The following is a 13,393-nucleotide window of genomic DNA, read 5'->3' on the forward strand; positions in this document are numbered from 1 at the left end:
AGCCAAAACATAAGAGACTCTTAAAAACTGAGAACAAACTGAGGGTTGATGGGGGGTGGGAGGGAGGGGAGGGTGGGTGATGGGCATTGAGGAGGGCACCTTTTGGGATGAGCACTGGGTGTTGTATGGAAACCAGTTTGACAATAAACTTCATATGTTGAAAAAAAAAAAAGAGTCAGTCACTTAACCAACTGAGCCACCCAAGTGCCCCGTATGTTTCCATTTAAAGGAAATACCCAGAATAGGCAAATCTGTAGAGACAGACAGTAGTAGTTGTTGCCAGAGGCTGGTGGGAGAGTGGGATGACAGGTGACTGCTTAATGGATTGGTTTCCTTTTGGGGTGATGGAAATATTCTGGAACTAGATAGTGGTGATGGTTGCTGAACATTGTGAATATACTAAATGCTACCAAATTGTACATTTTAAAGTGGATAAAGCATGAATTTTGGAGGGGCTGCCCCTAGAGTGAGGGTGTCCACGACGGGACAGCTGCTTGGCCTACCCCTCCTTTCAGTGATGACCATTGTCCTCCAGAACAAGGATGGAGGAAATAGCCCATGAATCAGCAGGATCACCAATTGTCCAGTTTCAGTCTTTGGAGAGCCAGTCTGAGGGTCTGTCCCCAGAGCCTCAGTTCGCACAGGGCACTGAAATAGAACAGGAGCTCAACGGGGCTCCACCTGTTCCCCAGGTGCCTGCTCTTCCGCATGAGGGAAGCCCAGGAGACCAGGCAGCCACGCTCCTGCCAGCCAGGTACCAGGAGTTTGTGACATTTGAGGATGTGGCTGTGCACCTTACTCGAGAGGAATGGGGATGCCTGGACCCTGTTCGGAGGAATCTCTACAGAGAAGTGATGTTAGAGAATTATGGGAACGTGGTCTCGTGGGCTACTTCTCCGCCTTCCTCCAGCCGGTTTCATAGTGTGAGTTCCTGCCCGGCCCTGAGTCGTACCCAGGCAAGTGCTTTCTCTGGAGAAACACTTGGCAGTTCTTTCAGCTGGAATCTCCAAGAAATGGCCCAGGTATCGACTTCCCATCGATATTGCTCGGCCCCGCTTGGAAACTCCTTTTCCACGACTGTAAGATATTAACACTTGATCGATGCTCTCAGGATGCCACCACTATGTAAAATTGCAGCTCCTCAGATGACCTTTGTTAAATTTCTGAAGGGCCAAGGAGGCCCTCCGTTGCAGCCAGATGCATTTTGAACCTGAGTTCTGAGTTCATTCATAAGCCACGGTTGGTGGTCATCTACTTGTGTTCTGTGAAACTACAAAGTTCAACTCCAGCTCTTCAGTTATGATCTTTTCATGTTATTTTAGAATGTGGGACATATGCTGTGCACTGTTCTTTTCTGAGTGAACGTGACCCTGCCATTTCTGTTGCCTAATTTGCCTACAACCCCTGGCCTTTCTTCATATTTAACACTCTAGTCTTCTCCTTTACGTCCCTGTGGCCCCTTCCAAAGCCCTGCCTTTGTCTCCTTTACTCTTTGTGGTGCTATACAGATTGATGCATTTATATGACCTTTCCTGATCAAGTTTTCCTTAGCTCTGTCCTTCATGGATGGGAGATGGGAGGGCAAAAGAATTGAATTTCCTTATTTCAGGGTATTAAACTGAATGTATATTTAACAACTTTGTAAACTGTAAAGTGACATGTAATTGTAAACTACTGTTAATTTTATCTAATAATTACATAATTTCCAACAGTTAAAAAAAAGATGAATTTTGTGTTATGTATATTTTACCACAAAAAAGTGTATCATAGACCTAAATGTAAAACATAAAAATATAAAACTTCTAGAAGAAAACATGGAAGATGGAAGAAGAGCTTGTGATCTTGGGTTAGCAAAGATTTCTTAGATATGACGTGAAAAAGTACAATCCATTTAAAAAAATCAATAAATTGGGAGTGCCTGGGTGCCTCAGTCAGTTAAGCAGCTGACTATTGATTTTGGCTCAGGTCATGGTCTCACAATTCATAAGTTTGAGCCCCGGGTCAGGCTGTGCACTGACAGTGTGGAGCCTACTTGGGATTCTCTCCCTCTCTTTCTCTCTCTCTCTCTCTCTCTGCCCCTCCCCTCCTTGCACTTGCTCTCTCTCTCTCTCAAAAATAAATAAACATATTTTAAAAATCTATAAATTAAAAATTAAAAATTAAATTCAATTAATTAATTAAATTCAATTAATTAAAAATTAAAAATCTATAAATTAGACTTCATTCATGTCTGTGGTGGTGGATACATGACTCTGCATTTGTCGGAACCCATAGAAATGTATATGACAAAATGTGAATTTTATAATATATAATTTTTTTAATATTTATTTTTTGAGAGAGAGAAACAGAGCATGAACAGGGGAGGGGCAGAGAGAGAGAGGGAGAGACAGAATTGAAGCAGGCTCCAGGCTCTGAGCTGTCAGCACAGAGCCTGAAGCGGGGCTCAAACTCACAAACCTTGAAATCATGACCTGAGCAGAAGTTGGACACTTAACCGACTGAGCCACCCAGGTGCCCCAATATATACTTTTTTTAAAAGGGATATGGAGGTGATGGGCATTGAGGAGAGCACTTGTTGGGATGAGCACTGGCTGGGTGTTGTATAGAAGTCAATTTGACAATAAATTATATTTTTAAAAAATAAATAAAATAAAATAAAAGGGATATGGGGGGGACCTAAAATGGAACAAAAACTTTAAAAAATGAACCTAATTGGTTTACAAATCACTAAGACTACACTGAAGGGGTGGGGAAGAAAAGACATAACCTACATAATTTGGAAAATAGCATTTCTGCTGGATATTAGTGAAAAGAACTGAACATAAATAGTGTACTATAATTAATAAATTTTTTTCTCCCAGGAGTATGGGTTGGCAATTTTGAATTTTTTTAATGTGAATACAATAGTTGAACAAATAAGTAAATTCACTGTAGTTAATGAGAGCCAGATTTCTCACTGTGAGTGAAAGATGTTAAAATTAAGGAAAAGGGTAAGGTTGGAATAAGCCCTGTGGTGTTGGGTTGGAATCAGAGGCGGGTAGGTAGGTAGAGAGGTAAGTAGGTAGGCAGGTAGGTAGATGGAAGACAGAGATGGAGAGAGACAAAGAAAAGAGAGTAGGAGGATGGAGGGAGAAAAAAAAAGAAAAGAAAAGAAGGAAAGAAAGAAAGAAGAAAGAAAGAGAGAGAGAAAGGGAGAAAGGGGTAAAGAGACAGTGAGAAAGGAAGAAAGAAAAAAGACAAAATGTGTGCGACATGGGATAATAATACATTCATATATCTCCAAGTCTCCAAGTTACCTAAGATAGTGTAGAAGCAATAATAGCCCAATGAGTACCAGTGAACATAGGTGGTAGTCAGAAGGAAACAGAGTTCCTTGAAGAAGTATTTGAACTGGGACAGGGAAAATACAAGATGAGTTGGAGCATCTTGTAGTCCCAGAAATTAAGGAAGTACTCAAAAAAATAATTTAAAAAATGTGGGCATATCAAACAAGCACTATAGCCAACCTGAAAGAGCTTGTGAATGGCCATAGGTGGAACAATTTGAACCAGAAAATAATGATACTATTAGATTATAACCCATAGAATAAAATAAATGAGTCCAAATTGATGTAAATAACTAATTGAATAAATAAATGAGGGGAAAGAGGCAACTTTTACTTACAGAATAATTCTAATTAATAAATGTGAAAAGAATGAGATCAGAAAAGCACTATTAGAATAGCACTGTAATAATTGTTGCAGACAAGATCCATACATAGGTACTAAAATTAGTAGGTGAAAGTTTGATGAGAAACAATGTATTTGCATAGTCTCAACATATCTTCCCCAAGATATTTATTAATTACAAAGGGAAAATAGTAACTTTATGGTTTAGAAACCTGGCAGATATGCCTGGGTTAACCAACTGATCAAAGTCAACATCACCAGTAAAATGACCTTGGTGTTACATGTGTCCTAATATGCAGCACTAAGAAGGGCACATAACTTCTGTAGTATTCTTGTCAAAAATGTGTAGCCTCATGGCACCTGAGTGCCTTAGTCCAGTGAGTGTCGACTTCAGCTCAGGTCATGATCTCACAGTCTGTGGGTTCGAGCCCCCCGTCAGGCTCTGTGCTGACAGCTCAGAGCCTGGAGCCCATGTGGGATTCTGTATCTTCCTCTCTCTCTGCCCCTCCCCTGTTCACGTTCTCTCTCTCTCTCTGTCTTTCAAAATGAGTAAAACATAAAAAAATTTAAAAATGTGTAGCCTCAGTAAAGGCCATACATGAAAAACTCACAGCCAACATCATCCTTAATGGAGAAAAACTGAGGGCTTTTCTTCTAAGGTCAAAAACAAGACAAAGATGTCCATTCTCACTACTTTTATTTAACATAGTCCTGAAAGTCCTAGCAACAGGAATCAGAAAACAAAAAGAAATGAAAGGATGTAAGGCAGAAGTAAAACTGTCACTATTTGCAGATGACATGATACTATGTATAGAAAACCCGAAAGACTCCACCAAAAAACTGCTAAAACTGATAAATGAAATCAGCAAAGTTGCAGGATATAAAATCAATGTGCAGAAATCTGTTGCATTTCTATACACCAATAATGAATCAGCAGAAAGAGAAATTAAGAAAACAATCCCATTTGCAATTGCACATAAAATAATAGGGTACCTAGGAATAAATCTAACCAAAGAGGTGAAAAACCTATACTCGTAAAAGCATAAAACATTGATGAAAGAAATTGAAGATGACACAAAGACATAGAAAGAATTTTTATGCTTGTGGATTGGAAAAACAAATATTATTAAAATGTCTATACTACCCAAAGCAATCTACAGATTTAATGCAATCCTTATCAAAATACCAACAGCAGTTTTCAGAGAACTAGAACAAAAAATCCTATAATTTGTATGAAACCACAAAAGACCCCAAATAGCCAAAGCAATCTTGAAAAAGAAAAGTGAAGCTGGTGGCATCACAATTCCAGACTTCAAGTTATATTACAAAGCTGTAGTAATATAAACAGTATGGTACTCCACAAAAGTAGAACAGAATAGAAAATCCAGAAATAAGCCCACAATTACATGGTCAATTAATCTTCAACAGAGCAAGAAAGAATATCCAAAGGTGCTGGGAAAACTGGGCAGCACCATGCAAAAGAATGAGTCTGGACCATTTCTTTGGCAGTAACTTCTTTGACATTGGCTATAGTAACTTCTTTCTATATGTCTCCAGAGGCAAGGGAAACAAACGCAGAAATAAGCTATTGGGACTTCAAAATAAAAGGCTTCTGCACAGCGAAGGAAACAATCAACAAAACTAAAAGGCACGTTTAGAATGGGAGAAGATATTTGCAAATGACATATCTGATAAAGGGTTAGTATCCAAACTCTATAAAGAACTTCTCAAACTCCGACACCAAATAAACAGATAATTCAGTTTAAAAAATGGGCAGAAGACACGAATGGACATTTTTTCAAAGAAGACATCCAGATGGCTAACAGACACATGAAAAGACGCTCAACATCACTCATCATCAGGGAAATACAAATCAAAAGTACAATAAGATATCACCTCACACCTGCCAGAATGGCTAAAAATCAACAACACAAGAAACAACAGGTATTGGTGAAGATGTGGAGGAAAAAGAACACTCATGCACTGTTGGTGAGAATGCAAACTAGTGAAGCCACTGTTGAAAACAGTATGGAGGTTCCTCAAAAAGTTAAAAATACAACTACCTAATGATCCAGCAATTGTACTACTGGGTATTTACCCAAAGAATAAAACAACACTAATTCAAAGAGATACATGCATCCCTATGTTTATAGCAGCATTATTTACAACAGCCACGATATGGAAGCAGACCAAATGCCTAGATGAATGGATAAAAAAGATATGGTATGTATGGGTGTGTGTGTGTGTGTGTGTGTGTGTGTGTGTGTGTAATATTATTCAGCCATAAAAAAAATGAAATCTTGCCATTTGCAATGACATGGATGGAGCTAGTGAGTATAATGCTAAGTTAAATAAACCAGTCAGACAAAGACAAATACCAAATGACTTCCCTCATACATGGACTTTAAGAAACAAAACAAAAAGAAAAGAGGAAAAGAGAGACAAATCAAGAAACAGACTCATTTCTTTTGCTTTGTTTTAGAGAGAGAGAGAGAGAGAGAGAGAGAATCTTAAGCAGGCTCCATGCTCAGCATGGAGCCCAATGTGGGGCTTGATCTCATGACCATGAAATCATGACCTGAGCTGAAATCAACAGTCAGATGCTTGACTGAACCACCCAGGTGCCCCAAGAAGTGGACTCTTAACTATAGAGAACAAACTGATGATTACCAGAGGTGAGGTGGGGGGGGGGGGGGATGTGTTAAATAGGTGATGGGGATTAAGGAATATACTCGTGATGAGCACACAATGAGGTATGTAAGTGTTGAATTAGTATACTGTACACCTGAAACTAATATAACACTGTATGTTAACTAACTGGAATTAAAATATAAGCAAAAAAATTGTAGCTTCAACCTAATAATAAGAAAACATAAAACCAACCCAAACTGAGGGACATCCTGCAAAATAGCTGACCAGTACTCTTCAAAAGTGTCAAGGCCATGAAAGACAATTAAAGACTAAGGGGCTGTACAGAGTGGATGACACAATAAAGCTGTGAAAACTAAATTACCATGTGGTGTCTTGAATTGTTTCCTGGAACTGAAAAGGAACGTTAGTGGAAGAACTGGTGAAATCTGAATAAAGTCTTTAGGTCAAGTAATGATATTGTTCTAACGTTGATTTCTAGTTTTGATAATTATATCAATGATTATATAAAATGATTATGCAATGTGTTAACATGAGCAATATGGAATATGTTAATATGAAAGGAAACTAGATGAAGGGAATAGAAGAACTCTCTGTACTATTTTTTTCAACTTTTGTCTGTCTAAAATTATTTCAGGGGTGCCTAAATGGCTCAGTTGGTTAAGTGTCCAGCTCTTGATTTCAGCTCAGGTCATGACCCTGCAGTTTGTGAGATCCAGCCCCACGTTGAGCTCTCAGAGTATAATGCTAAGTGAAATAAGCCATTCAGAGAAAAACAAATACCATATGATTTCACTCATAAGAAACAAAATAAACAGAAGGGAAAAGAAAAGACAAACCAAAACCCAGACTCTTAACTACAGAGAACAAATAAATGGTTACCAGAGGTGAGGTTAGTGGGGGGATGGGTGAAATAGGTGAAAGAGATTAAGAGTACACTTATCTTGATAAGTAATGAATACTATATGGAATTGATAAATCAGTATATTGTATACCTGAAACTAATATAACACTGTATATTAACTACACATAAATAAATAAGTTAATAAGTAAGTAAATAAATAAATAAATAAATAAATAACAGTTTCAGTAGAAACAGAAAAAAAATTTTTTTTAAGTGTTTGGGATGCCTGGGTGGCTCAGTCGGTTAAGTGTCTGATTCTTGATTTCAGCTCAGATCATGATCTCATGATTTGTGACATCGAGCCCCGCATCAGGCTCTGTGCTGAAAGTGAGGAGGCTGTTTGGGATTCTCTCTCCACCTCTCACTGCCCCTCCCTCACTTGTGCATGAACTCTCTCTCTCTCTCTCTCAAAATAAATAAACGTTTATAAAAACAATAAAATATTTCAAAATAAATGGTTAAATAAAAGTTTATGAATGATCATGATCAAAAAAGTAAAAGATGTAGAATTGTTGGTCTCATAGTAAGTATATGGTTAACTTTATAAGAAACTGTGGAACTAGTTTCCAAGGTGGTTATACCATTTCACACTCCCACCAGGAACTTATGGGAGTTCCAGCTGCTCCACATCTTCACCAACAGTGGCTATATCAATGTATATTGTGGTAGTCAGCTTCTAAGATGGCCCCAATAATACCACCTTCTAGTATTTACTCCCTTGTATAATCCTCTCCCCCTGAGTGAGGCTAGACTCATCAATTCACTTCTAATGAAGAGAATTCAGCAAAAGTGATGGAATGTCACTTCCAAGATTAAGTTATAAAAGATTGTGGCATCCATGTTGGGCACTCTATCTTGTATCACTTATACTGACAAAAGAAAAATTCCATGTTTTGAGCAGTCCTATGTTTTAAGCTGCTGAATTATGGGTAATTTGTTACTCAGCTATAAATAACTAACACACATATCCAAACCACATTAAGGTATTATCCTTCAACTGTGATATGGTGAGGGGAGGGGGAAGGTTGATGATGGAATGGGGACACAGGCACTCTCATACAGTGATGTTATAAGTATAAAATTAAAAATAGTAGAGGGGCGCCTGGGTGGCTCGGTCGGTTAGGCGTCCGACTTCAGCTCAGGTCACGATCTCGAGTTCTGTGAGTTCGAGCCCCGCGTCAGGCTCTGGGCTGATGACTCAGAGCCTGGAGCCTGCTTCCGATTCTGTGTTTCCCTCTCTCTCTGCCCCTCCCCCGTTCATGCTGTGTCTCTCTCTGTCTCAAGAATAAATAAACGTTAAAAACAAAAAAAAATTAAAAAAAAAATAGTAGAGCTCTTATGGGGCTCATTTAGTACTTTAAAAATGGAGAAGTATTTACCTTTGAGAAATTCCACTTCTAAGAATTTATTAGAGACATATGATGTAAAACCTATGTTTATATACATATGATCATGTAAATGTGTGTGTGTGTGTGTGTGTGTGTGTGTGTGTCAAGAGAATGAGAAGATAAGGCTGGACTGGGAGAAAATATTTCCGAAGGATACCTGATAAAGGATTATTATCCAAAATATACAAAGAACTCTTAAACTCAGCAATAAGAAAACAAAGAACCCAATTTAAAAAAAAAGGTTAGAGAGGGAGGGAGCCAAAACATAAGAGATTCTTAAAAACTGAGAACAAACTGAGGGTTGATGGGGGGTGGGAGGGAGAGGAGGGTGGATGATGGGTATTGAGGAGGGCACCTGTGGGGATGAGCACTGGGTGTTGTATAGAAACCAATTTGACAATAAATTTCAGATTTAAAAAAAATAAAAATAGGCAGAAGAGCTCTCTCTCTCCCTTTCCCCCTACATGCATAGCATCCCCTACTATCAACATCCCCCATCAGAGTAGTACCTTTGTTAAAATTGATGAACCTACATTAACATCATCACCCCATAGTTTATGTTTGAGTTCACTCTTGGTGTTGTACATTCTATGGGTTTTGAAAAATGTATAATGGGGGGCGCCTGGGTGGCGCAGTCGGTTAAGCGTCCGACTTCAGCCAGGTCACGATCTCGCGGTCCGTGAGTTCGAGCCCCGCGTCAGGCTCTGGGCTGATGGCTCAGAGCCTGGAGCCTGTTTCCGATTCTGTGTCTCCCTCTCTCTCTGCCCCTCCCCCGTTCATGCTCTGTCTCTCTCTGTCCCAAAAATAAATAAAAAATGTTGAAAAAAAAATTAAAAAAAAAAAAAAAAAAGAAAAATGTATAATGGCATGGATCTGCTATTACAGTATCATACAAAATAGTTTTGGTGTCTTAAAAGTCTTCTGTGCTCCACCTATTTATGATTCCCTACCTCCTATCCCCTGGCAACCACTGGTTTTTGTTTGCTTTTTTTGTCTTGTTTTTTGTTGTTGTTGCTGTTTGTTTGTTTGTTTGTTTTTGCTGCTTTCATAGTTTCCCTTTTTCCAGAATGTCATAGAGTTGGAATAATACAGTATGTGGCCTTTTCAGATTGATTTCTGTCACTTAGTAATATGCAGTTAAGGTCTTCCCATGTCTTTTCATGCTTTTTAGCCTATTTCTTTTTCATAGTAAATAATATCCCAATGGGGTGCCTGGGTGGCTCGGTCGGTTAAGCGTCCAACTTTGGCTCAGGTCACGATCTCATAGTTTGTGGGTTTCAGCCCCATGTCAGGCACTGTGCTGACAGCTCAGAGCCTGGAGCCTGCTTCGGATTCTGTGTCTCCCTCTCTCTCTCTGCCCCTTCCCTGCTCACGCTCTCTCTCTCAAAAATAAATATTTTTTAAAAAATGCAAATAAATAAATAAATAAATAAAATCCCATTGTCTAGATATACCACAGTTTACCTACCCATTCACCTACTGAAAGACATCTTGGTTGCTTCCAAGTTTTGACACTTGTAAATAAGGCTGCTGCAAACAACTATGTATAGGTTTTCATATGGATACAAGTTTTCAAGTTATTTGGATAAATAGCAAAGAGTGCAATTTTTGGATCGTGTGGTAAGAGTATGTTCAGTTTTATAAGAAACCACCAAACTGTCTTCCAAAGTGGCTGTGCCGGGGCGCCTGGGTGTCTTGGTCGGTTAAGCGTCCGACTTCGGCTCAGGTCACGATCTCGCGGTCCGTGAGTTCGAGCCCCGCGTCGGGCTCTGTGTCGACAGCTCAGAGCCTGGAGCCTGTTTCGGATTCTGTGTCTCCCTCTCTCTGTGACCCTCCCCCATTCATGCTCCGTCTCTCTCTGTCTCAAAAATAAATAAACGTTAAAAAAAAAAAATTCAAAGTGGCTGTACCATTTGCATTCCTACCACTAATAAATGAGAGTTCATGTTGCTCACCAACATTTCGTGTTGTCAGTGATTTGGATTTTTACCATTTTAATAGGTGTGTAATTATATCCCATTGTTGTTTTAATTTGTAATTCCCTAATGACATATGACATGGAGTATTTTGTCATGCTTATTTATCACCTGTATATATTCTTTGGTGAGGTGTCTATTCAGGTCTTTTGCCCATTTTTCTTTTTTTTATTATTCCTTTGCTCATTTTTTTTTAATGTTTATTTTTGAGAGAGACAGAGACAGAATGTGAGTGGGTTGGGGCAGAGAGGGAGGCACAGAATCCGAAGCAGGCTCCAGGCTCTGAGCTGTCAGCACAGGGCCTGATGCGGGGCTCGAACTCACAAGCTGTGAGATCATGACCTGAGCCGAAGTCAGACGCTCAACTGTCTGAGCCACCCAGGCGCCCCATCCTTTGCCCATTTTTAAGTTTATTTATTTATTTTGAGAGAGCTAGAGATAGAACGGGGGAGGGGCATGGAGAGAGGGGGAGAGAGAATCCCAAGCAGGCTCCTTACTTTCAGCACAGAGTCCAATGCAGGGCTCAATGTCACAAACCATGAGATCATGACCTGAGCTGAAATCAAGAATCAGACAACCGACAGAGCCACCCAGGCACCCCTCACACTGTTAAGAAAAGTTTTTTTCTGTTTCTAATGAAACTGCTTTATTTATTTATTTATTTATTTATTTATTTATTTATGTGTGGTTAATATACAGTGTTATATTAGTTTCAAGTATACAATATGCTGATTCAACAATTCTATATATTATTCATTACTCATCAAGATAAGTGTACTCTTAATCCCCTCCACCTATTTCACCTATCCCCCCACTAACCTCACCTCTGGTAACCATTTATTTGTTCTCTGTAGTTAAGAGTCTGGGTTTTGGTTTGTCTCTTCTTTTCCCTTTTGTTTATTTTCTTTCTTAAATTCTACATATGAGTAAAATATATGGTATTTGCCTTTCTCTACCTGGCTTATTCACTTAGCATATACTCCTAGTTCCATCTATGTTGTTGCAAATGGCAAGATTTCATTCTTTTTTAAGCCTGAATAATATTCCATTGAATATATATACCACTTCTTCTTTATCCATTCATCTATCAATGGACACTTGGGCTGTTTCCATAATTTGGCTATTGTAAATAATGCTGCAATAAATTCAGGGGTGTATGTATCCTTTCAAAGTAGTGTTTCATTTTCTTTAGGTAAATACCCAGTAGTGTGATTACTGAATCATAGGGTAGTTCTATTTTTAATTTTTTGAGGAACCCTGTCAACAGTTGCACAAAGGTTCCCTTTTCTTCACATCCTTGCCAACACTTGTGGTTTCTTGTGTTTTTGATTTCAACATTTCTGACAGGTGTGAGGTATATAAAAACAGTAAGGGAGGCAAACCATAAGAGACTCTTAAATGCAGAGAACAAACTGAGGGTTGCTGGAGGGAGGTGGGTGAGGGGATGGGTTAAATGGGTGATGGACATTAAGGAGGGCACTTTTGGGGATGAACACTGCATATCCTATGTAAGAGATGAGACACTGGGTTCTACTCCTGGAGCCAAGACTACATTGTATGTTAACTCGCTTTGAATTTAAATTCAAAAAAGAAACAACCTTATAAAAATAGACTTTTTAAAATGCAGTTTTATGTTCACAACAAAACTTAGAGGAAGCTACAGATTTCTCTGTAGCCCATTCTCTGTCTCCTCTCTCTCTGCCCCTCCTCCCTCTCTCTCTCTCAAGAATAAACTATAAAAAAGTGTGCATGTGGACTGAAAAAATAAAAAATAATAATCTATTAAATAATAACATATGGAAACAGTTAGGTTGTAGTATTTTCTGTACTACTAGAAGACTAGTAATAACTCAATTGTTCATCAATAGAAATAAAATATGGTGATATGCACACTGGAATACATTGAAATAACAAAACCATGTATATATTCATAGGCAGATCTTTAGAATATACTGAGAATAGAAGACCTAACTAGGTATAGAACAGTATATATAGCATGCTAAATTATGTGTGAGAAAAGGGGTTAAGTAAAAATATATATTGGTATTGCTTATATTTGCAAAAAGAAAACCAAGTAAACCAACAAGCGAATTAAATAAATTTTTGCTAAAACCTAGACATGTGTGTGAAAGTGTGCACACACACTCACACACATGGGTGGGAGTGGGACTTCTTAATTTATATATTGTTATATCACTTTGATTTCTGAACCATGTAAATTTATTACCAAATCTTAAATAGGTATATTTATGAAAAATAAAATAAAAACATAACCCTGGAGGAGAGAAGAAGCTGTTTGAGTTCTGAATACACTCCCTACTGTCAGTTTCCCACTCAGGTAGGTTATACACATACGTTCTAGAGATAATTAAACTGCAAGAATGGTTCACATGAGCAGCCCCACCCAGGCCACAATTCCGTGTTGTTGGATTGCCTGATGTTTGTGGAGAAACAAAGCTCTAACAGAGAGGGGGCCATTGTATCTAAGGCACCAGACTCAGTGTTCCTTCTTCCACTGGAGCAGTTTCAATCCCCTCCCCATCCTATATGCCTCTGAGAAGTAACAGATGTAAATGTTCCCTGAGATGCAGCCTTGTCTCCTACTGGAGGTAGATGCAAGCTGGGCTGGAGGAAGTCATTCCTCGACTTCCTCACTTTGTTCCTCCAAAGCCCTCAATATGGACCACACATTCTTTCTGACCTCTGCTTTGCTCCTGGTTCTGTCCATTAGCACTCATGCACCCCAAGTCCCTTTAATATGACTTGGACTTGTGTAATTCTGGATAAACTCCTGAAAATTCCCTACCA

General features: G+C 38.8%; 1 protein-coding gene across 1 annotated transcript; it reads left to right on the forward strand.

Annotated features, from left to right (window-relative positions):
* Nucleotides 1-542: 542 nt before the first annotated feature.
* On the forward strand, nucleotides 543-1,083 carry LOC131502421 (transcriptional repressor RHIT-like). Its single transcript, XM_058713163.1, is given in 2 exon segments — nucleotides 543-980; nucleotides 982-1,083. Coding segments are annotated over 2 exon segments (540 nt in total).
* The last annotated feature ends 12,310 nt before the right edge of the window (nucleotides 1,084-13,393 follow it).

This window comes from Neofelis nebulosa, chromosome X, assembly GCF_028018385.1.
Source record: "Neofelis nebulosa isolate mNeoNeb1 chromosome X, mNeoNeb1.pri, whole genome shotgun sequence".
In the NCBI taxonomy this organism is placed as follows: domain Eukaryota; kingdom Metazoa; phylum Chordata; class Mammalia; order Carnivora; family Felidae; genus Neofelis; species Neofelis nebulosa.